The sequence below is a fragment of the Oreochromis aureus genome, linkage group 16 (genome assembly GCF_013358895.1).
Source record: "Oreochromis aureus strain Israel breed Guangdong linkage group 16, ZZ_aureus, whole genome shotgun sequence".
NCBI classification, from domain to species: domain Eukaryota; kingdom Metazoa; phylum Chordata; class Actinopteri; order Cichliformes; family Cichlidae; genus Oreochromis; species Oreochromis aureus.
In genome coordinates, this window is record NC_052957.1 from 650973 (window position 1) to 676531 (window position 25559).

At 45.7% G+C, this 25559-nt stretch overlaps 1 protein-coding gene across 1 annotated transcript in view; it reads right to left on the minus strand.

The window, feature by feature from the left end:
- The window catches only part of LOC116327968 (bone morphogenetic protein receptor type-2-like), a 31626-nt gene extending 7391 nt beyond the window's left edge, over window positions 1–24235 (minus strand). The window contains exons 1-11 of the mRNA XM_031749675.2: window positions 24017–24235; window positions 22472–22592; window positions 9964–10155; window positions 9666–9866; window positions 6623–6727; window positions 5762–5853; window positions 5033–5266; window positions 1316–1430; window positions 473–633; window positions 235–382; window positions 4–140 (exon numbers count right to left, since the gene is read on the minus strand). Coding sequence (XP_031605535.1) covers window positions 4–140; window positions 235–382; window positions 473–633; window positions 1316–1430; window positions 5033–5266; window positions 5762–5853; window positions 6623–6727; window positions 9666–9866; window positions 9964–10155; window positions 22472–22529 — 1443 coding nt within the window. The 5' untranslated portion in view covers window positions 22530–22592; window positions 24017–24235. The remainder of the gene's footprint in view (window positions 1–3; window positions 141–234; window positions 383–472; window positions 634–1315; window positions 1431–5032; window positions 5267–5761; window positions 5854–6622; window positions 6728–9665; window positions 9867–9963; window positions 10156–22471; window positions 22593–24016) is intronic.
- Window positions 24236–25559: the final 1324 nt, after the last annotated feature.

Genomic DNA, 25559 nt, shown 5'->3' on the forward strand with positions numbered 1-25559 from the left:
GACCAGGCTGTTCTCCTTCCAGGCCTCGGGGAATCTGGGTCTGTATTTCTCTCTGACCACCAGGCTCTGCATGTCCTCGAAGCTCGGATGATTCCCGAGCTCGGCCTGGAACGCCAGCTGGTACTCTGGCACGGCTTCCCCTGAACGAGCAGTGAACACAAACACGCTGTCAGCTGAGGTGGTGCTACTTTACTGTGTGTAAGCAGACGGTGTGCAGGTGAGCGCGGTGCGTACCTGGGAACAGGTCGGAGCACCTCCTGAAGCTCTCCCAGTACAGCAGACCCAGAGCGTAGACGTCCACCTGCTTCAGCGCCGACTCGCAGTCTCTGAGGTTTAGAGCTCCACCCAGAACCTCCGGAGACATGTAGCGCACTGTCCCCACCTGCACACAAACACACCATCCATCAGCTCCGCCCTCTGCTCATTCCTCACCTGCACATCCAGATCAGAGCGAACGTTTATGAACTTTGACCTCAGATATGGCCATGGTGTCGTCGTCTCCGGGGCGACAGGGCCGGGGTCCCGTCAGTCTCATGGACAGGCCGAAGTCGGCGAGGACGCAGGACAGATCGGCTCGGACCAGGACGTTCCTGCTGGTCAGGTCTCTGTGGGCGACGGCCGGTTTGTGCTGGTCTGAGACAGTCGGGGTACACGTGTTTGTTGTTGTTTACAATCGACCAGGTAAGCAAACAAAGACAGCAGGAAAGAAAAGCACAAACAGGAAGAAACAAAGAGAGCAACGTGCAGACGTTTCACAGCAACGCAGCCGAATGATGACGACATTCACGTCGTGAAGCTGCCGATGAAACAAAGAAGGCGTTCTGTTTCCTCTGACACGCGTTCATCACAGCGATGGAAACATGAAAGAATGACAAACTGATCCTTTTAATGTTTTTACTGTTAAAGAGAAAAACAATAATTTCATCAGAAACATCATCCTTTGTTTTCATGACAACGACATATATTACGTTCATAAACAGCTGACCGTTATCCACGATACCCGAGCCTCTGTTGTCAGAGAATTAATCCTCCAACCTCAAAATCAGCATGATTCATCCCAATATTTAGATATTTATTATTCCAGTATTCCATTTATGTCATTTGTTCTCTAAATAAACAAATAAAAGCAGCAGGCTGAGTCTGTTCCAGCCAGCAGGGGGAGACACAGCACCTGTTTCCAGATGCTTCTCACACGGACCAATCCGCTGCTGAAAATAGACCCTGAGAGTGGCACCATTTCTTCCTGTCTGTGTGATTAAAGCCTGTGATGAAGAAACGAGGATGACTCTGCACGAGCGACGCGAGGTCGTCTTACCTCCTCGGTGCAGCTCAGTGTGCAGGAAGGCGAGGCCTCTGGTCACACCGTGAGTCATCCTGCAGCAGGTCAGCCAGTCCACAGTGTGGAGAGACAGGTAGTGAGACAGGCAGCCCTGCAACACACACACACACACACACACACACACACACACACACACACACAGTTTAACCCTTAAATGCAGCTTTGTCTGATCTTTTTGACACTACAGGAAGTTCCTGCAGCATGGATGATGTGTGTTGTACACTACACTGCCAAAAGTATTTGCTGCCTTCGCACACACACATGACCCAGAGTGACATCACATTCTTAATCCACAGGGTTTAATATTATGTCGCCAGGCCTTTGCAGGTGGGTTGGTCTATAATTAGCTAAGACAGAACAGAACAGGCCTTTATTTTCACTGTTTGTGTAACAGACAGCAGCAAACAGGAGAAATATGAACAAAACTGAGGCACACATTAGAGAACAAGTTGCAAAGTGTTTGGAAGGAGTTCAAAGAAAAGACTTTGGCATCTGTGTGAGTGATGGGGGTCACTCAGACCATGGCCATGACTAGTGAGGTGGGTGGGCAGGGTGGGGGTGTGGGGGGACAGTCTGAACGGCCCAGAGGAAGAAGCTGTTAGTGAGTCTGGAGGTGTGACTCACCTGAGGGCAGTGGGTCAATCAGGTGGGGGGCGGGGTCACCTGTGATGGGCCTGGTTTACCTGAGACAGGAGGATCTGGGGCCACTTAAATGCTGGGTCTAGAAATGCTTTTTAAGTAAAGGTTTAACTACAGCCAGCTTGAAGGCCTGTGGTACATAGCCGATTATTAGAGATAGGTTGATCATATTTAAGATTGAAGCATTAATTAATGGCAGGACTTCTTTGAGCAGTTTTGTAGGAATGGGGTCTAAAAGACACGTTGATGGTTTGGAGGAAGTAATTATTGAAGTTAACTCAGAAAGATCAATTGGAGAAAAAGAGTCTAACTTAACATCGATGGTACTAAAAGTAGCTGTAGATAATATTACATCTGTGGGATGATTATTGGTAATTTTTTCTCTAATGATTAAATTTTAATTTGTGAAGAAGTTCATGAAGTCATTACTAGTTAACATTAAACACTGGCTCGTTGGCTGATTTGAAGCTACAGTATCCAGAGTCGTTGTTGATCTTGGCACTTCCATATATTCACTCTGTAACTGGATACGATGAAAGCAAATAAAGTTAAGTTCAAAGACTGCAGAAAGTTAAAGTGGTGACTTCATGGTTGATGTTCAGCCTTAAGATGAACCGTGTGTGTGTGTGTGTGTGTGTGTGTGTGTGTGTGTGTGTGTGTAAGAGCAGATAGTTAAACAAGTAATTACTGTCCGAGGGCTGCAGAGGAATGCAGAAACCCACCAGACCAGACATCACTGCATCTGTGTGTGTGTCTGTTTGTGTGTGAGACATATACTGATAACGAGAGTCTTAACATGTTTTCACATGTTGGGAAACTTTGGAATGTTTTGAGCCCTGATGATGTCAGACAGGTGCAGATGGTAAAAATGATGTGAGGTCATCTGAAGCGTGTTTCAGGTTCAAGAGACGGATTTAACAGTAAAGTCAGCTCGTGGCTGCCTGGAAGGAAAGAAATCAATCTGAAGACTGACGAAGGTTTGGAAGCTGATCTGTGTGTGTGTGTGTGTGTGTGTGTGTGTGTGTGTGTGTGTGTGTGTGTGTGTGTGTGTGTGTGAGATCAGAGGCTCCAGACAGGAAGAGGGTGTGAAGGCGCCGTCTTCCAGCACAATAACAGACTAATGGAGAGCAGAGGTGAAGGCTGACAGCTGCACTGTGAGAGTGCGTGAAGGCGCTGCTGGCGCCCCCACAGGCTGCAGACCCCATTACACCACAGGGCAACAGCAGACAAGCTGAATGTGTGAGGTTTGCCCCGAGGGGGCGCTAGAGGCATGAACGTGGAGGGTTAGGGTCAGGAGAGCTCAAAGAGCAGACACAGTCAGACCAGAGGTCCGTTCTTCGTACCTCGCTAAGTAAGTTAGCTGGATTTGATTGTTGACGATTTCGCGTGATCTTGGATCATTCGGTTCTCCGAAGCTCATCTGGGACTTGCTGTCATAGCAACAGATCCGTAAGCGTAAACCTGCTTGGGAGCAGGCTTACTTTATGTAAACAGGATTAGATCGCGGCCACTCAGGTATGTCCGCTTCATTTATACGAAAGCAACAGCGATATTTCTCCACTGTTTGTCCATAAATAAATATTATCAATGTAACTAAAGACAATGCAGTATTTGATTCTTTTATTGATTTCATACAGATACATACAGGTCATTTCCTATTATGTACTATGTACATTTCCCTCATGTACTATTAATCATTCTATTTCATGTATTTGATTATTTCAGATGTAATTCATATTTTAGAGTAGTAATAGTAAAACACTTCGTGTAATCAAGATGAGAGACCACGGCTATAAAAGCGATAAATAATTAAAAAAAAGATTACACACACACACACACACACACATATACATATATATATCTACATATATATATATATATATATATATATATATATATGTATAAATATCTTTTTTTTAATTATATATCTCCCAACTTACTATGCATGCTTCAGTCACCCCTTGCATGGGAACAGGTAGAAGTGATGGAGTGTTATGTGAAACTACACACAAAAAAACCCCACAATGTCAATAAATGTCACAGTACAAAAAGCATTTTAATTAAGGCAACAACTAAATATTTTACATTGTACAAATAGCACCAGTTATGAAGGTGCTGCTGCTACTGCACCCCGGCTGCTGGTCTAAGGAAGAGCTGCCCCAGGGATGCCCTCAACAATGGGTCTGGTGGCATTCGACCCTAGGGCCAGCTCCTCTGCCGGGTGTGACGAGGGGTGCAGGACCACCACCTGTCTTTATTTGCTCTGCCCTTTTCTTGGTTGCTGTTATAAACAAACAAACAGATTATTTCAGGGTCTCTTTTCAGGAGACTAAAAGCAATATAAGTGATAAATATTACCATTCTGTAGAATATTCTTATATTTCACTTTTACTTGTTCCCATGTTCTAGTGGGTCCTGTTGTGGCTCTAATGTGAAAGAGGATATAATGGAATATGATATAATAAATTACTTACGAGTTTAATTTGTCAGCAACTTTCTGCCAGCCCTCTCTCCTTGCTTTTGCAGCCTTTGCAGTGTTCCCTTGCGTTTTAATTAAACTCTGAAACTCCTGATATCCCTCAATCAAGAGTTCTTGCTCTGCTGCCGTGAAATACTGAGCGCGCTCCTTCGACATCTTCGCCGACCAATCACAGAGTTGCCGATCAATGTTTCTACTATCGATGCGTAGCCCCTTTTAAGCCACCCAGTGATCTCAGATCACTTCATCCAGCTATACTAATCGTCAACAACAGGTGTGTTCGGAGAACCGGAATAGCGAGCTCAAAGTTGGCGCGATGATTTGATCTTGGATGTAGTAAGCGAGGTACGAAGAACGGACCCCTGGTCCAAACACACCTGAGGCTCAGCCAGGTCATCTGACCAATGGCTGATCTCAGCAGTCAGACTCACTCTGAGTGGGCTCGGCCTGTCATGCCTGCTTTGGGCCAGATTTGCTCCCCTGACCACCACTGGAGGACTGGGCTCTCTCAGTCCTCCAGTGGATCCACGGGGACCTGCCATGACCGAGCTTCAGACCTGCTGTGATCAACTCACGTGTGGGTAGTACTCCATGATGATCAGAAACTCAGGGTGTCCGTCTGCCGTCGTCCTCTCGTCCGCGGTCAGGAAGCGGGCGATGTTGTCATGCTGCTGCAGCAGCGGCACGCAGTAGATGGAGCGCTCGTTGACGTAGTTCTGTCGGTTAGCTGAGCCGAACAGTTTGGCAGCCACGCAGCACTCGTTAAGAGAACCGCGAAACACTGCGCCGTAACGGCCTCGACCAATCAGCTGCCAGGACAGAGGATAGAAACAGAAAAGTGAGCTGTGGCGTTCCTCAGGGATCAATCTGAGGTCCTCAGACGTTCGTGGGTCATGTTTTTATGATGCATTCACTTGAAGAGATCAAACACGAAGAAATCAGGTTGAATGTTTAAAAAAAAATCTAACCTTCATATCATTCTGATTGGTCTGTTTTTAATGGCCCCGCCTCTTCCCTTAAAGGAACAGTGCAACAAAGGGGTCAGAGGTTACAGGTGGATGGTCAGTTTGTGCTGCTGTTGTTCCTGCTGTGATGGAGTTTACCGACTGACGAGTATTATTAGTGTGCCTGCGTGTGTGTGTGTGTGCCTGCGTGTGTGTGTGTGTGCCTGCGTGTGTCTGTGTGTGTCTGCGTGTGTCTGTGTGTGTGTGTGTGTGTGTGTGTGTGCCTGCGTGTGCCTCTGTGTGTGTGTGTGTGTGTGTGCCTGCGTGTGTGTGTGTGTGTCTGCGTGTGTCTGTGTGTACCTCCAGCAGTTTCAGGTTGTCGAGGTCGATGGAGGACTCGGCGTTCGCCGCCTCCATCACATCCACAGCAGACAGACTGTGTTTCTGCTTCCCTGCACAAACACACACAGCTGATCACTGATCACATGACCTCAGTCTGACGAGGACCAACATGGCTGCCGGACAGCAGCCATGTTAGAAGTGAGTTAACATTGATTTTTATGTATTTGTTATAATTACTGCTGTTCTGACTGTAAGTGTCAAAATCCACAATCAACAAAACACAAAGTACAGATGTCACTGCAGCTCATATCATGTGACTAATTTCACGTGTGATTTCAGGTCAGAGGTCGTCAGATGGGTTTCCTTTGATTACAAAAACCACAGTTATGAGCTAGCGCCACCTCCCGAGGACTTCAAACCTCCACACACTAAAACAAATCAGCTGATCGCTCAGAAGGCACTTCCTGTTTACAGCAACTGTTTAAAAAGAGCACAGGATGTTCAGGCTGTTGTGCTCTAAAGATTACTCTGAGACGACAAACCTCCACCCAGCTGGAAAATTCCCTCCACACGTCATAAGAACTTAAGTTCCCGGACCTTTCAGAGTATCTGAGCCTCACTGTGTGAGGTTTGCTGAGAAACGTCGTGTCACATGGTCTCTTCCTTCAATGTGACGTGTTTCAGTTCAGATCCAGCTGTGAGCCTGGGAGCAGCTCCGCTAACGTTTTCTTACAGATCCATCGATCCTGCTTTAATCTGAAAAACTCATCACATGACTTCCTCATTACCTGCTGCATTGTTTCTTCACAAAACACGAAACTGTGTGCATGTGTGTGTGTAGGTGTGTACATACGTGTGTGTGCGTGCGTGCGTACGTACGTTTTATTATGCGGTATCCCAGGAACAGCGCCACAATGAGGATGGCTGCTATGGCGATGGTTACCAGGGCGATGAGCACTGTCACCTCTGGCTTCATCCGGTGATCTGAGGGGTTATGATGTCATCATCACATCAGTGTGACACACATGTTTGTACATCTGTCTTTGTGAGGACCTGCGCTGCTCTGTGTAACCTGGGCTCTGAGGTCAGTTTGACAAATAGGGGCCGGTCTGCAGGTCAGACTGAGGGGCTTGTACAGATCAGACCTCAGACCAGGTGTCAGTGACACTCGTCCACCGCACCAGCAACCAAGAGGACAGAAAGCTGTGGCTCATTAAATCATTAAGTGTGTTACTGTGGGGTCTACCTTACCATAAAAAGCACCTTGAGGCGTCACTGAAGTTCAACTTTCACTCAAACCGTCTAAACTGTTGTATCCAGTGTTTGGGAACTACTGACATTTTTACCAGCGATGGCACCAGACCAGTTTTATGTCCGATGCCGATATCATAAATTTGGATATCTGACATAGACATCCAGAGTTTAAAGCAGTGCAAATAAATGCAAACATGTCTTCATGACACTCTTCTTTATCAGGATCAGGGCTGGACTGGGACAGAAAATCGAGACCCGCCCCTTCACAGGTACCAGCTGTCAGCTACAAAGGATCCTGGTGTTATTTCTCAGAAACAGTTCATAACTTCCCTTCAACTCATTCATGTCACCTAAAAGGTAAACCTGTTTCTCCATCACCTGCTCAGCTCTGATGATTCCGTAAGGACATCTCCTGGTTTCATCTTCATGTTTCCCTCTCACCACATATCCAAACTGACATCATGACCAGCAGCTTTATGCATACATGAACCCTCTCGATTTTTCCAGGAAGAATCCAGAATTTCAGTGCACCTCCTGAAAATCTCCCGGAGCCACCATTCTCCCAAATTTCTCCCAAATTTCTCCCAATTTTCCACCCGGACAAAAAAATTGAAAAACCATATCCCAGAATTCATAGCGCGGCCCAGCCAATTCCAGTTTCCAACAATGGCGGCAGCTACTTAGTTTTAATATTACTCTTATTACTCTTTCTGGGTCGCAAAATAAACTTTTAACATATTTTCAGGCGAGAATGTAGCTGTGTAAACTTCAAATATCTGAGCTGGAGAGAACAGCGAACTCCCAGCACATCGTTTTCAAACCCCCCGCGGTCTTTGGCTGCTCAGGTTAAACATGATATATAAGTCACTCAGATAACTTACAAATGTTACCGTTTGTCTTTTTTCAGTGTTTAATTTGTTCCTGAGTAAATCGGTTTGGCTGAGATTAAAGTTATAGTTTTCACACAGCTGAATAAACGCCAAACAGAAAACTGATTAAACAGAAGTGTGAGATGGTCGAGAGTTTACGCCAGTGTCCTGTTATATTTTAGACAGCAGACGGCCGAGTTTCACTCCACCGAGAAAGCTCGTGACGTAATTCTGAAGGCTGGACCGTGCAATTTAACAGCCGCTCACTTCCAGTCTAGCTGGGTTTCAGAGGACCCGCCCACTTAGACTGCGAAGGGCGGGTCCTCAGGAGGATGCAGCCTCTGAATTTGGAGACCCCCGCTGTTTCCGGCCGGACAATAACAACTGTGACATTTAACATATTCTATCCGATAAATAAACACTGTAAAACAAAGTTTTTTTTATATATATATGTATATATACCCCCAAACAGCTCTTTTGAATGTCTCCCTAATTCTGAGGTCTCAAGGTTGGCAAGTATGGCTTTACAGCTGTGGCTCCAGCAAACATCAGCTGATACTACAAAGTGATACAAAGTGATATTAAATACATTCTAACAACAGCTGATCGAGCTTAAACGTGCTGCTGTTGTTTGCCCACTGGTTTCCTCTTTCGGGTGCAAAGTGGGCGATAAACAAACAAGAGAGAAAAGCCGATCAGCTGATCATTGGTCAGTTTCATGATTGAGGAAGCAACAGGAGAGGGAGGGGGAGAGAGGAAGAGGCAGCGCAGCGTAAAGACACAGAACAACTCCAGCTTTGTGTCTTTGTTTCATTCGTGCTGAAGTCCGGGACGAATCGCTTCCTTTTCACCGCAGTGTGGATGTATTGGTCCAGCCCAGAGTCGATCGTGACCAACTGGCCAATCCACCACCTTTCATTGTTTATAAACAAAACAAATAAGAACAGCTCATAAAAACAAAAAATGACCATCATCCCCCCGGGCGGCCAGTCCAGCTGTGATCAGATGGATGTCAGTGTAAACTGTTTCTATCTCATTTAACCTGAGACTGAATTTTGTGTCATTTCTGTACAAAACTTAACACAAGTATGAAAAAAAGTGTTCTTCGTATTTTTTTTTTAAACTGTTTAACAGCAACATTGCGTTTTGTAAAACTTGAGTCTATCCATCGTACGGTCAGACGTAGCAATGATGCACAGACGTCCGAGCTCCATATATCGGTTGTTAAGCTTAACGTGGGCATGCTTTACATTCACAGGTGAACTTGCACACTTGCTTTACTTTCGGGGATAGCCCACTCGGAGATGAAATGCCGGTTTGGCAGCGCTCCTGCGACGTGCTGAGGTCCTGAGCTGGGTCACGCCATGCTTTTGTGATATTTAATGGATCGGGTTACATTTTTCATTTCTCCCCGATATTTAGTAATTTAGGTCGGGATCGGACCGATACTGTATATGGGATCGGTCCATCTCTAATTTTTAAATACAGCTGCTGTTCCCTCGGCACGTCCTGGTGAACGAAGCAGAGAGAGGAAGGTGTTTTCTAAAACAGAGAATGGCGTGTGCTCTGTCTCACAGGTGCTAATGATGAGTTAGCTGCTAAGAGAGGCTAACAGGAAGTTAGCTTCCAACAAACAGCAGCGTCATAGCGAGAATAAATAGATGCTTTTTGTTTTGTCTCTTCTTGCTGCTGCTCAGAGGCGTTGCTAACGGTTACACTGCTGAGTCACATGATGAGTTATTATGGAGTAAGACTGAACTTCACAGCGGGGACCACTGATTGGTGTCAGTGCTTCTTACCTGTCTGTTCCGCCCGGCCGTCCGTCCTCATTGGTTTCAGAGCGGGTGTGTCAGCGGTGGGCGGGGCCTCTGTGTAGTTGGCGTTGCAGAGGTCGTGGCTGCAGCAGCAGAAGCGATAGCTGCCTTTCTGCGTGGAGGACGGATTCTCTGTTACCAGGATACAGCGGTCGGCTTGACACTCGTGCAGGTGAGTCCAACACCCTGAAAGCAAACAGAGGTCAAACTGTAACCAGACACAGTAGAAGAAGAACGGAACAGAGGTCAAAGGTCAGGGAGTAACAAACCCCGATGAGCTCACCTTGGGTCAGTAGGTGCATTTCTCCATCTGCTTTTTTTTCCCACAATCCATAGCAGCGGGAGCCATGGCTGCAGCGGATCGTGCCGTTCTCCAGCACCACTCCTCGCTGCTCATTGGCAGGAACAGGCTCCACCCCCTGGGGGTTACTGGTGAAAGCACACAGTCTGTCCTCAGCATCACTGGACTGCAGACCTGAAAACACAGTGGGCGTTTCTCAATATGCGTACTTGTGCGTACTTGCGTTCTCGTGTACTCGTGATACGTCATCAGTCGGAGACCAAGTACTGTTCCAATTCGAAGTACGCATCAAGCCGAGAACGCAAAAAAGTCCCGGATGTGTTCTCGATCCGCCCGTTTTATCGAGCATCCATCGGTGTGGACTTGGTACAGCTAAATATCCCAGAATGCATTTCGTCCAAAACTCAACAGCGGACTCCCGGCACATCGTTTTCAACCCCCCCCGCTCGCGGTCTTCTCACTACTCAGGTTAAAGAAACTCCAGCAGCTGTCTATAGTATTGAGTGTCCACTAGAATAGAAATAAAAGCGTTCTAACATCTCACCTGCTTGTTTTTATTAAGGTATGTACACGTATGTACATGTACACTATTTTTATTAATAGAGGTTTCACTACTGAGGTTAAAAATGATGTATAAGTCACTTAGATCACTTCTAAATGTTAATGTTTGGTTCATTTCAGTGTTTTATTTGTTCCTGAGTAAACCGGTTTGGCTGTGATTACAGTTAAGCTTCATAACATGTTACTCACAGTTAAATTAGGAGGGGACGGCAGTAAAAACTCCGGACCTGTGACATCATCACGTACACAGGTGTTCCAATTGTACAAATCGCGAGTCCGTGCTCGCGTTCTCGGCGGGTGCGTTCTCGGCGGGTACGTACTCCCGTGCGTTCTCGGCGAGTACGTACTTGCGTACTTGAGAATTGAGAAATGGCCAGAGACTCACCTGTCAGCTAACAGACTGTATATTAAAGAGGGTCAAACCCTGCTCTCTGTCTAACAGCCAGCAGGGGGCGATGTCTGAGCTCAGTGACCTTTGACCCATTTCAGGTCTGACTGAATAAAACAGGAAGTTTAGTTTGGAACTGATGGTCAGAGTCACAGAGGAACAGGAAGTGCTCTTGTCCCCACGCTGTGTGACGCGTCCACAGCTAGACTGACCTCTGACCTCAGCCTTCACAGAGATCGAGCTGTGATCCCTGTCACAGAGATCGCTGCCGTTAAACTGCAGCGAAGCCTCACATAAACACTTCTGACAGTTACTGTCCTCCATCATCGTCGGCTCAGAGCGAGCGGCGAGCAGTGACGGAGGTCAGAAACGATCTTTGTTCTTGTTTGTCTCGGGTTGTTTGCGGGTTGGAGGTTGGTCTCGGTGACATCATTACACGGATCTCTGTGACTGGCGTCCACGTCAGCCTGAAGGAAAACTCTGACAGCAACAAATTAACATGCAGCGTGGTGCTCCGAGAGCGCAGCGGGAACGTCAGAGCGGCGTTCTCGCCTCGGGCCGCTCAGCCGCCTTTACAACAAAAACCATTAATGTGATGTCCCAGCAGCTCGTCTACACCCATCCCATCAGCCCACGCGCAGCTTCAGATGCCGCAGCGACCGAGGAACGCTGGAAGGCAGAGAGAATCTGAAGACCAACAAAGTTTGATATTTAAACGGTGATGTTTGCTCGCTCGTGCTGTCAAAACTACAGCTGAAGAAGCCCGAGGCTCAACAAGAACACGGGTGAGAAAAATCATGTCCATAAACACTGAGGTCAGCTCCTGCTGTCCGCCTGATCGTCGTCAGGTCATCAGTCGGGGGGTCGCACAGGGTGACGGCGGTCTCGGGGATCGAGTCATCACTGAGGAACGAAGCTTTGTTTTTAATATCAGTCTGATTAATAATTAGGACCTGGTGTAATGTGAGAGTGCAGCAGCCGCAGGTATCATCATCATCATCATCATCATCATCTCAGCTGGACTCACGGAATCACGGACACTTTGCTAACCCCAGAGGGGAAACTGAGTCGTCATAGCAACAAACATGACAGACCACAAAGCCCTCGTATGAAGATAAGATAAGATAATTCTTTATTGTCATTGCACAGTCATACATAGTACAGTAGTACAATGAAATTGGAAAAACTGTCCTACGTCGGTACTACATATAACACAACACGACACGATATGACACATCGCAACGCAACACAAACAACACAACACAGTATATTAACTTAGAAATAAAAAAGAAGAATAAGTGTTATGTGTATTGCACACTGTTATTATTGCACCTTGTTATAAATATAAATATTATTATTGTTATTGTTTTAAACATTGTTACCTCCCCCTAAAAAAAGTCCAGGCAGGTAGCCAATCAGGTCAGCTATTTGCATTGATTAGGGCTATTGCCCTGTTGTAAAAGCTGTCCCTGAGTCTGTTTGTTCGGGACCTCAGCAGCCTGAACCTCCTGCCAGACGGCAGCAGCTTAAACACCCGGTGTCCTGGGTGTGTACAGTCTCGTAGGATGCTGCGTGCCCTCTTGAGACAGCGAGTGCTGTACAGGTCCTTCAGGGAGCGAAGAGGATGTCCAATGATTTTTGGGCCATATTGATGACCCTCTGAGTGCCTTTCTGTGTGCTGTGGTGCAGCTGGAGAACCATACACCGATGCAATATGTCAGCACACTTTCAATGGAGCAGCGGTAGAAGACGGTCAGCAGCTCCTTCTTCAGGTCCATTTTTCTGAGGATTCTCAGAAAGTGGAGACGCTGTTGGGCCTTCTTTAAAACCGCAGAGGTGTTAGAGCTCCATTGGAGGTCTGTGTCTATGTGCACACCCAGAAACTTGAAACTGGAGACCCTTTCCACGCACTCCTGTTGATGCTGACAGGCTGCAGCTCGGACTTCCTCCTTCTGAAGTCAACTACCAGTTCTTTTGTCTTGGTGGTATTGAGGTCCAGGTTGTTATCTACACACCAATCTGACAGCCTCTGAACTTCAGCTCTGTACGCCGCCTCATCTCCCCTGAGATGAGCCCCACCACGGTGGTATCATCTGCAAACTTGATGACTGCGTGGTCTGGGTGGGTACTAACACAGACATGTGTGTACAGAGTGTACAGTAGGGGACTCAGTACACAGCCTTGTGGAGAGCCGGTGTTGAGGCTGAGGGCTGAGGAAAGATGAGGCCCCACTCTAACTCTCTGTACACGGTCTGACAGGAAGTCTCTGATCCAGCGGAAGGTGGTAGAAGGAAGTCCGATTTCCAGCAGTTTAACTATTAGTCTGTCCGGGAGTATCGTATTGAAAGCAGAGCTAAAGTCAACAAAGAGCAGCCTGGCGAACGGCCCTGCACTTCCAGGTGAGATATGGTGGTGTGGGCGTTGTAGCAATGGCATCTTCAGTTGATCTGTTAGCTCTGTATGCGAACTGGAGCGGTCGAGTGTGGGTGGCAGGCAGGACATGATGTGACGCCGGACCAGTTTCTCAAAGCACTTCATTATAACAGGTGTTAGAGCAACTGGTCGGTAGTCGTTGAGGCTGCTAATGTTAGTACGCTTTGGCAGTGGGACAATTGTGGCTGACTTTAGGCACGGCGGGATGCAGGACTGGGACAGTGAAGTGTTGAAGATCTTAGTGAAGACCCCAGCCAGCTGGTCTGCACACTCTTTTAGGACCTTTGTGGTTACCCCATCTGGTCCGGCGGCCTTCCTGGGGTTCACTGCCCTCAGTGTGCGCCTCACCTCATATTCCTGCACTATGAGGCTTGGGCTGCTGCTGCTGTCCGATGTTTTTGCTGCTCCTGCCTCTGGTCCCTTCACCTCAAAGCGTGCGAAGAAGTGGTTCAGCTCCTCCGCAAGCTCCGAATTGCCCTCAGTCAACGTGGTATTGCAAGGTTTGTAGTTGGTTAAGTGCTGAACTCCTTGCCATACCTGTCGTGAGTTGTTGGTGCTGAAGTGGTCTTCGATCCTTCTCTTGCACGCTGCCTTGGCTTCTCTGATGCCTCTTTTCAACTCAGATCTGGCTGCACTGTACTGCACACCATCACCGGATCTAAAAGCGGCCACGTTGCTTCAGCAGGACCTGGACCTCTTTAGTCATCCAGGGTTTCTGGTTGGAATACACCGAGACGCGTTTGTCCACAGTGACACTGTTGACACAGAAGTTAATATATGAGAGCACTGATGTTGTGTGCTCTTCGAGGTCCTGATGTTCAAACACGCCCAGTCCGTGTTTTCAAAACAGTCCTGCAGCTGATGTGATGCACCTTCTGGCCAGGTTTTCACAGTTTTTGTGACTGGGGGCTCTTCTCCTAATGGGAGTGTATGCAGGGATCAGCAGCACGGACATGTGGTCTGACAAACCTAGATGTGGTAGAGGGGTTGCTCTGTAGCCTTTTTGGATGTTGCTGTAGGCTTTATCCAATGTGTTTTTCCCCTGGTTGCACATTTAATATACTGTTCAAATCTGGGGAATACTGACCTTAAATCAGCATGGTTGAAGTCCCCAGCTATAATGTGCACTGCGTTTGGATGGGAGTTCTGCTGGTTGCTTATTGTCTTGTGCAGCTCCTCCATGGCCGAGTTAGCATTAGCATCGGGTGGTACATACACGGCCGTTACCATGACAACAGTAAACTCGCGAGGTATGTAGACGGGTCTGCACTTCACAGTCAAATATTCCAAACCGGGGAACAGTGGCTGTCTACAATCTTTGTGTTTTTGCACCAGCTGTCATTGGTGTAGATGCATAAACCCCTCCTTTGATCTTACCGGAGTGGCCGTTCCTGTCGTGACGGTGGACCGTGCAGCCTGCTAGCTCAATAGCCGAGTCCGGAATTGATGGCTGCAGCCAAGTCTCTGTGAGTAATATTATGCTGCTGTCCCGCACACACTTGTTGACTGCAATCTGTAATCTCAGTTCGTCGATTTTGTTGGTTATGGACCTGACGTTAGAGAGGAAAATACCGGAAGCGGTGGCTTAAATGGCTGTTTCTTTAGCCGTGCTAGTGGGCCCGCCCTGCAGCCACGCTTTTGCCTCCTTTGTTTACGCTTCCTCTTTGTCTTGCCGCTGGGAAGAACCAACCACGGAGACCCTGGAGCTCTTATTATGTCCTCCGAATGCCGTGAAAATGGTGGTAGTCCGATGTAATGCTCCTTGCACAGCGTAATCCCAAACTCAGAAGGTCCTGACGACTGTAAGTGGACTCTACTCGTTGTATAATAATAAAAAACACACATCCACACAGATACACGTAGAAAAAGTAAAAAACGTAAAAAGTAAAAAAATGAAGTGCAGAGACAGGGAACATCAGAGGACAGCAGCACTCACACTGATGTCTCTGCTACAGGTATCATCACTATTTGCTACAGGAGGTGTGACAGCAGCAGCGGGGACGCCGTCCTGTGCCGCTCGCCGTGACATCAGAGAACTGCTGGAGGTACAGCAGAGTTCCTGCTGATGTCACACAGCTCGCCGGCTGCTCCACCTGAGGGGCCTCCAGAGTGAGGCCGGTGGCTGAGCGAAGCCTGGTCACACAAACACACCTGTGTACCTGAAACCTATGGAACGCCAGGACTGCCATAATGAATTACTTAAATACACCATTAAATAATTAATTAAATGTGGCAATAATTAATTAAAATGGGAATTAATTAATTAAATAAATAGTTATGACACATGTAATTAATTAATTATTGACACATTTAATTAATCATTTATGTATTTCACATTTTAATTAATTATTGACACATTTAATTAATTATTTCATGATATATTTATTTATTTCATTTTGGCAGTCCTGGCGCCTGGCTCTCATCATGAATTAATTTTATCTGTCAGCCTCACCCATCAAACTCAGGGGGCGGGGTTAACGCTGATCGACTCAAAACCATTGCTTTGGCCTGGTGGCCATTGTTTTTAGCCCACAACAACCGGCAGAACTGAACTTTGAAAAACCCTGTTTGTGTGTCACCAAATACTGTTTTAATATGTTTTTAGCCGAGAATGTAGTGGTTTAATCTTCATATGTCTGATCGGTTTGTCAAGATACAGCCTCTTTGCAAAAGTGCTTCGATGATTTCGGAGATGTCTGCCCAGTCTCACGGCAAAGCGTGGGATAGACCCACTCGCCTTGCAAGCAATCGAGCTGTTATTACCGCCGACAAAGAGCAGGCCCCGGTACACAGCTGTAATAACCCCCGCTGACACTGACTTCTTTTACTGAGGTTATATTTATCGGGGTTTTATTTCCTGATGTTCTTATGTGTCCTACGTGTTTCAGTCGCCAATTCTGAATTATAACTAACATTAAAAATATGTTTAAGGAGGAGAGAGAGCAAATAAATTCGATTAACAGCTGATCTTTGGGTTTCTGTTCAGTAATCAGCGTGACCTGTGTATAAACGTATAAAAGAGAAAACGTTGGTGTTTCCGTCATGTAGTAACTGCTGGCTTTAACTGTACAAAGGTTGTTCGACACTATGAAACACATACAGACTTCATGATGTTCGGCTAATATTTTTATTGTGAATATTAATCATGAGGGTGACCTGTACACCACGGAGCAAGATCAGCATCTCTCCACGATATCTTCAGATCTCTGAGTTAACACAGAGTTTCCCAGCTGACTATCTAACTGTCATCTACGAATATGTCACGGGTCATATCAGTATGATTTTACAGAAAAGCATCCTTAATACTGCCAACTATTCCAGAGACGTGAAAATCTACAGCATAAAGAACACAAAATTATAGCAGTCTAACGCAACACTGTAACAGAGATGAACCGTCAGTTTGTCGCAGATCAAAGTGGAATGAAAGTGATTGGTTGAACAGGTGTTCGTGATCTGTGTTATCTGCATTTTCATCAGTGTAAGAGACTCAGCAGCAGATTAGACTAACAGTTATACATTTAATAAATTACCAAATGAATCCACGATCGAACCTGTTCCGACAATTTGAGTTTGTATTCCCTCAGCTGCAGACTCGCTGCTGTTTAAATGTTTGAGAGGAAGATTAGATATAAAGCAAACATCAAACATAGACTCAGTCTGCGGTCACATTTGATATGAGGCCAGCACGGATATTGGCTGTGTCCTGTTTTAAGATCATACATGTAAAATTGTTGTCTGACCTCCGTCGATCCAGCCGCTCAGAGTCCGTGGTTACCATGGTTACTGCATAAGCAGCTATAATGTAAACATTACGCAGCATGGGTGTTTATGTTTTCATTGCAAAAGAACTGTCTGAATGGTTAACTGACGTTAACTTGGATAAATTATAGTTAAGGAGTATCACAGATAACGCCCATGTGAGCTGCTGAAATCAGTAGGCTACTACTGAAATACACGTGCTATATCATAAACTACGATATAAATAGGAGGTCCTATTAACATGTTTAGTTTTAAAGGACACCTTCCTGCCTTTAGTCTCATTCATGAGCAGTATTAGTTTTCTTCTAACATCCAGAAGTCTGCACGATGTGTTTCATAGTTTGTAACAAACCTTTTACAGTTAAACATAACATGACCGAAAAAGCAAAAAAAAAAAAAAAAAAAAAAAAAAAGAGAGAGAGAGAGAGAAATCACACAAATTATATGTTAAGCTCATTTATTTTTAGTTAAGTAAACTCTAAAAATTCTAACATAGCTGGTGCTTAGAATACAGTTAAATAACTATTAAAAACAGATGATATAATATTTCTGTCCAGGTTGCAGTCTTCATCTTGAACATGCTGTTGCAAACTCTGCTCCTCTCGGTGGAAATGCGCCTTCTCTTTCCTCTTTGTATAAAAACATTTTAAAAGTCAGTTTAATCTCAAAATTCACTGTTAAATCCGAAACACACCAGATAAAGAAAAGCGAATAGTTCAGTCTAACACATGTGCCAGTGAATCATTAAACGTCTGTAAAACTCTGCAGTTATGAAACATAACTTTAATTTGAGCCAAACCGATTTGCTCAGTTGTAAATAAAACAGCGAAGTAAACGTGACCCGACAGACAAAACCTGAGTGAATTAAGTCCAGCGTTTAACCACTGAGAGCTAAAACTCAGGTGAGGTTTCAAAGCTGTGCAGGTGATTGGACATCAGCTGCCGATAAAGTGGGTTCGCCTATAAAGTCCTCTGTAAGGAAACAAGCTCCAGCAGCTCTGCGCTCGGGAAAAATACTATATTTACTTATGTTGTGCAGAAAAATGCGCTGACATTGCGTTATATCAAGCACCGGCTGCCCAGTTAAACTGTGACTATCACCAGGTAACGTGGGCGTGTTTCTTGAATTAGCAGCAGGTGTTAAACAGCTGACAGGTGAGGAGGACGCATGCAGGTAAACTGAGGGCCTGTTGAGCTGATCGCTGGTGTCCTGAGAAACATGTCAGCTCGTTCTTTATGTTACAGAAGCACAGAGACACAAGACCAGGCGGAAAGAGACGATCGTTCGGTGAAAATGCGAATCTGCGAATGCAACATGTGGAACACGGAGAGTGGAATATGTAAACAAACCGGTTGACGTAACCCCTCGGTGCACTCTGCATGCTGACTGTTAGCAGAGCTACTGAAATCTCTGAAAACATCTGAGCACTTTTGCAAACATGTTCTATGTTGACAACCTGACCAGACATGTGAAGATTACGGCGCGACATTCGCGGCTAAAACACTGTTAAAAGTGTAGCTGGTGACAGAAAAACGGGGTATTTTAAAACTACACCACCACCATTGCTGCCTGTGATTTGAAACGCATTCTGGGATACCTGGCTGCCTCAAGTCTACAGAAGCAATCGATTGGATCGACCTGTTTTGACTTACATTGCACGGCAACCAATCAAATGTTAGAGAAGCTGCATGGGCAGCGTTAACCCCGCCCCGTGAGTTTGATGGGTGAGGCTGACAGATAAAATTAATTCATGATGAGAGCCAGGCGCCAGGACTGCCAAAATGAAATAAATAAATATATCATTAAATAATTAATTAAATGTGTCAATAATTAATTAAAATGTGAAATACATAAATAATTAATTAAATGTGTCAATAATTAATTAATTACATGTGTCATAACTATTTATTTAATTAATTAATTCCCATTTTAATTAATTATTGCCACATTTAATTAATTATTTAATGGTGTATTTAAGTAATTCATTATGGCAGTCCTGGCGTTCCATAGAAACCTGAGCTTCTGGCTCTTTCTCAAATCAAAAATCAATCAAAATTTATTTATATAGCACATTTAAAAACAACAGTTATGATCAATGTGCTTCACAAATTAAAAGATAAAATAAGACAGATAAAAATAAAATAAGAAAGATACAACGCAGGAGGAGACAACCATAAAAACCAACCAAATGATAATCAAACTATCTTACATCAGAGCCAGAGTGAAAAGATGGGTCTTTAAACGAGATTTAAAAGACTGAACAGTCTCAGAAGAGCGAATGGCAATAGGGAGGTTGTTCCACAGTCTAGGAGCTGCAATAGCAAAGGCACGGTCACCTCTGGTTTTCAACCTAGACTTAGGTTGCATTAAGAGCATCTGGTTTGAAGATCTTAATGCTTTTATGGGATTATACAAATGAAGAAGTTCTGTTAAATAGCTAGGGGCAATGTTATTTAAGATTTTATAAGTGAGTAAAAGAATTTTAAAATCAATGCGAAATTTCACAGGAGCCAGTGTAACTTGGCTAAAACTGAGTCATATGATCATGCATTCTGGCACCCGATAAAAGGCGTGCAGCAGAGTTCTGTACTAATTGCAACCGTGAAGAGAGGAGTGAGGGAGGCCTAAATAGAGGGAGTTACAATAGTCCAGTCTAGAGGTAATGAATGCATGAATAAGCTTTTCAAGGTCCTTGTGGGAGAGGAAAGGCTTAGCTTTAGCAATTTGACGTAGCTGATAGAAGCTGGATTTAACCACAGTAGATACTTGTTTCTCTAATTTGAAAGAGCTATCCAGGAGTACCCCAAGGTCTCTTACAACGTTGGAGAGGTAGCTGGCAAGTGGGCCAAGGGTAACAGTTAACTGGTTCAATGGAATATGGCTGTCAAAGACAATAACTTCTGTTTTACTGTCATTCAAGGTTAGAGAGTTTTGCGATAGCCAGGTTCTCACATCACGAAGACAGTTAAACAATGTATGCAATGGATCTGTGACATTCAAACTCAAAGGGAAATAAATTTGAATGTCATCGGCATAACAATGGAAAGAAATATTGTATCTTTGAAAAATAGATCCCAAGGGCAACATGTACAGAGAGAATAACATAGGGCCCAAAACAGACCCCTGGGGCACACCACAGAGAAAAGGAGCAGAGGAGGAGGAGTATTGCCCCATAGTGATAGAGAATGACCTCTCTGAAAGATAAGATTTATGATTGGACGCAGGTGTTTCCAGAGTGATGGATTAATGCGCTCACACAGCTGGACTTTTGTCATTTCCAGATGTTGTGTGTCTGTATTTTTACATCAAACTGAAGCCCAGAAATAAAACTTTTAACTGTTTCTTTTGTCATGCTTCATCTCACAGCTCATGTCTTGGGTTGCCGTGGCAACAGCAGCAGCTGCTCAGCCCACGCGTCTTTTGAACAACGACAACAAAGAATCGCCTGGACGCACATCTGGATGTTTCTGTGTATTCACTGAGGAAAGTCAAACCTTTACACACACACACAGCGAGAGCAGGATCTGACTGTGTGTGTGTGTGTGTTTTATTTTGGTTTACATGTGAATGAAGAGCTGCATTCCTGAACAGAGTCTGCCGTCTCCACCCGGGTGGAGTGGAGCCAGCGCAGCGCTGTGTTTAGTCTGCACCGAACACACTTACAGCCGGAGGAAGGTGTGTGTGTGTGTGTGAGTCTGTGTGTGTGTGTGTGTGTGTGTGTGTGTGTGTGTAGCCTTATCAACCACATCGCAGCACAAACACAGAGCACGCTCAGACTGCCTGACGACAGTGTGTGTGTGTGTGTGTGGATGCAGAGTCATGAAGTGAGAATGCAGGAATGTGAACACACACCAGGGCGGCTTCAAGGCCACACAAACTGATTTCCTGCATCACTCAGTCTGTGTGGATGCTTCCTGCCCGGCGGGGCGACAACAGCACGCCATCAGCTGTTTAAGGCCGACAGTACAAACAGCAGAGTGAACTCTGTGTGGACCATCACAGTCACTCTTCATGGACATAAATCTGCTCGGTGGGTCTCATGACGTCTTTCACTCACGTCTTCGGTCTCGGTCCACAAACTGAGAAAACATGCACGCTTTCACAGTTAAGCTGAACTTTGACCCTTTGGTTATAAAATGAGGTCAGTTAATAATTGTACCTGATCTGAGATCAGTGAGGAACCCTGTGCTATCACAGATCACTGAGTAGGTCAGACACATCGTTCATGTTTGTGTGTGTGTTACTGAGAACAACGTACCCAGGCTCCACCCGCTGCTCCTCCACTCTCACACTGAGTCCTCTCCTGTCCTTATACACATGATTCCACCCAATCCACTCCACCTGTGGTTGGACTAAGCTTATAGACATGCCCTGTCAGGATGGTGCTCTGCTCCAACCTGACACTGCAGTAAAACCAAGGAGATGGTTACTGACTACAGGAGGGGCGGAGTCTTCATCAAGATTGTCTTAAAACACACCACTTCTGGTAAAAGAGCCATCAGAGGCCACACCCCCCGAGAGCTGCACAGCTGCTCATGCGAGAATGTTGCTGTTACAAAAACAAACATAAAAATGAAAAATCACCATCGGCCCACCGGGCAAATGCACGTTGGGCCGCATGAAAATATCTTAAAAGTTTATTTTGTGACCCAGTAAGAGTAATATTTCAAACTCCGCCACTGCCTCATTTGAGTTTTGGACAAAATGGATTCTGGGATATTGCATTTTGTCATTTCGAGCTGATTGGAGACGAAAACAGCCAATCAGATTTTTTTGCATCCAAGTCTGTGATTGGCTGGTTTTGTGGCACAAATATAACGGCGTACATAAAGAGTTGAGCGCGCACGGGCAGAAATGTTGAGAGCGCGAGCAACACGTTGCGAGCGAGCGCAAATGCAAAAACTGAGCGAGACGGGCTGCTATTGTGTGTGTGTGTGTGTGTGTGTGTGTGTGGATAATAGCAAATACTGAAATACAGTTTTAGCATGCAGCAATGAATGTTGTTCACTCAAATTTAGCTTTTCTTCACTCAAAATAAATTTCTCCTCAAAATGCGACACTTGCACCTGCAAATCTTTTTTACGTGCGCTCAGAATAGCGGCACAAAAATAACGCCATAGCTGCTGACCCCTCCCTGCTGACATCACCAAGCACAGCTGAGGTCGTCCACCATCATCAGGCAGCTACAGGAGGTGAGGTGATGATGTGACAGCATTTAAAATCTCACTTCCTCTGCTATCCTGATTGGCTGAAACATCAGAATGATGTAATGCTGACAGAGAAGTTCAGAAACAGGAGACCCACAGCTGCCCCCCCCCAGCCTAAACGGTGATGTGTTTGATACTGACCGGTGACAGCAGGCAGCAGCAGCACACACAGGCACGCCGTCAGCGCCGGGGACGCCATGTTGGATCCACCTCACAGGACGACGGGCATCACTGATCCTGGGCTCGCTGCACCCCTCCCCCGCTGAAACACAGACAGGATCTCGGTTTGTTCTCAGCAGACGAGACGCCTGCGCACTCATCCATCACACACTCCACCTCTTTCCTCCAGCTCGCTCCGACAGCAGCACCATCCTGCAGGTCTGACAGCTGATTGGTTGTGAGAGTTGCACAGAGACATACTGAGCCCCCGCCCCCCGAGCCAGTGTGCAGCTCGTCCTTTTACAGTTGAAGATTAAGGAGGAGCTGCCAGAGGAGCACACAGAAATCCTTTAAACAGCTCCGTCAGTGTTATCCACCCAGGGTGGAGCTGCAGCTGTGGCACCGCTCAGACACGCTCACGTGAACACGGTTACCGGTTTCCTCTTCCTGCATCAATAGTTTCTGTTATTAGTCCCTACCTCAGTGTATTTATGGCAGCACTGCACTTAAATACTTCAAGTACTGTAATATCTCCACATCACTGCTGCTGTGTTACACAGTGAGAATGATTTCCATCAACTAAATAACGCGTGTGTAACGTCTCTGCTGTGCACTGTTTCTGTCATGATATCACGCACACACACACACACGCACACACACACACACACACACCTCCAGGACATCATCACAGTCTCTGGTGTCTGTGTTCACTTAAACAGCCCTTTAATGTCTCTTTACTGTTCTGTAAAACAACTTTATTCATAATTTAACATGTACACTCATCTGCCTTTTCATTAGGTACACCTGCTCATTAACACAAATATCTAATCAGCCAATCACAGAGCAGCAGACATGTCCTGCTGAGGTCAGAGGTCAAACTGTTTCAGACTGACAGAGTTTGGAGAAAACATGAAAGCACGGCTCCATCAGGCTGCTGCTGTGACACTGTGGGGTTAAACCGGTTCACTCCACGGTCACAGATCTCAGGTGGTGGAGCGGGAGATGTCATCATGGAGGAACAGCTGTCTGATGATGTCACAACATTTCAAACAGCTTCCTGAATGTGAGCCACAGAATTAGAGCAGCTCTGAAGGAAAAAGGCTCAGCCCTGACAGCGAGCCAGGTGTACCTAATGAAGTGGCACAGGAGCGTGTGCAGCAGCTTTGTCATTCATACAAAAACCTGCAGGAGATGTTCCACAGTGCGCACACACACACACACACACACACACACACACACACACACACACACACACTGAGCTGTGTGTGTGTGTGTGCGGCTGGTCATGACAGGTGCCTTATACACGCATCATGAAGGTCACACACACAGCATATATACCATCACGTCATACAGAGGTCACGTGGCCGCCGCTGTACATCACCTGTATGTTTGTCCGCAGGTACGTTTAACGGCGCTTTTAAAGCTGAGACTGGCGGGGAGTGGCGCACACACGCTCTCTCTCTCTCTCTTACACACACACACGCGCACGCACATACACAGCGGTCGGTCAGATAAAACGGTTCTTACCGGTGATGGAGGCTTGCTCGGCTCTGCGGGAGGAGACGAGGCCGTCTGTCTGTGTTCGGTCCCGGCTCCGCTCTGTTCGGCTCGGTCCGGTTCGGACTGTGATCTCGGGTGTCTGTCCGGGTCCAGCCGCAGGTTTGTGCCGCAGAAAGCGAAAATCCGCAGAGACGAATCTGCGCTCAGTTTTTCTGCGGCCTCAACCAGACTGTCAAACTAAAACACACACCCGAAACATCCGGTCACAGCCTTCAAAATAAAATCAAACTCTGTTTGATACTTACGTTAAATAAATACAACCTCTATTTTCAGTTTAACCTCTACTAAATCAGAAAACCTTTAAAATTTGACAGAAAATCAGCAGAAAAAAACAACATAGGTTTCACCTTTCATTCTTTTAATTTTTTATTTAAAAAAAATAAAATGAAAGGAGCTAACATGCACCGTTGTATGTGTGTCGGGTAAAGGACTCCAGAAACAGTATAATTGCGTCTCTGACTGACCTGCACAGTTATGGAGCCACTGGTATTCTAGCCTCTATGTAAATGTGTGACACTGTGGAATATGTTTTAAATGGTCTTTTCTTTGTCATGTATTTATTTATTTTATTTGCTACCCATGTGTGTCTCTAATAAAGTGAAACTGTAACAAAGACACAACAGGAAGTTACTGAAATTGTTTAATAAATGTCTGGCTGACTCTTAATCCACTGAGGTTTCACACCCTGAGGAAAAACTGAACCCAGCCTCAAGAGAACCGTTCCTACCCTTCAAAATAAACCTGTTCTGCACTTCCTGTTTCCCCCATCGTCTGATCTGAGGTTAGTGCGCCCACTGCTGGTCTGCTGATGTAACTTCAGTCTGCAGATGAGCATCCACCAACACCGGCAGCTTCTGAGCTACTGGTGCCCCCTACAGGCTGTTCAGGCTATTACGGACCGAGGATGAAGGTGAGACCTGAAGGTGTTTCCTGAACTTCTGCTCCTGATCCAGTTCCCTCTGCTCGTCCCTGCTCTGCTTGTTTCTCCTGGTTTAACCCTAGAACACTATCGCCGGGTGATTTTCACCAGAGCAAATGTATTTACATAATTTTCAATATGTTGCGTTTGTCTGAGTGTGGTGGGTCCCTGGGTAGCTTCAGCATTGTCTTTGACGTCTTTGAAGGTGTGGGTGTTTCCCTACCCCAAATCCTGCTTTTTCCTACAGGCATGTGTCCGGGTGAATTTCACCCGGCAATAGTGATAGAGGGTAAAGTAGGTTTTGGGTGGATTTCACTCGGTGATAGTGTTAGTGTATAAAATCAGACGATCTTGCCGCATTTCAAGGGTGACAACATTCAGGCTCACCATATTTACTGTCCCTCTTCAACTACAGCTGTCACCCTGTTGCAGGTTTAGTGTCTTTGGCATCCCAGCTAGTGAGTAACACATAGGTAAGGTTTGTTTAACTTGGCAATTGTTAGCTGATTAGATTTCTTTTTCTTTTCTTTTTTTTAATCTAAAAGCTATGTTATGTAGCTAGCTGTGGCATGACCTTAGTGGGGACAATAA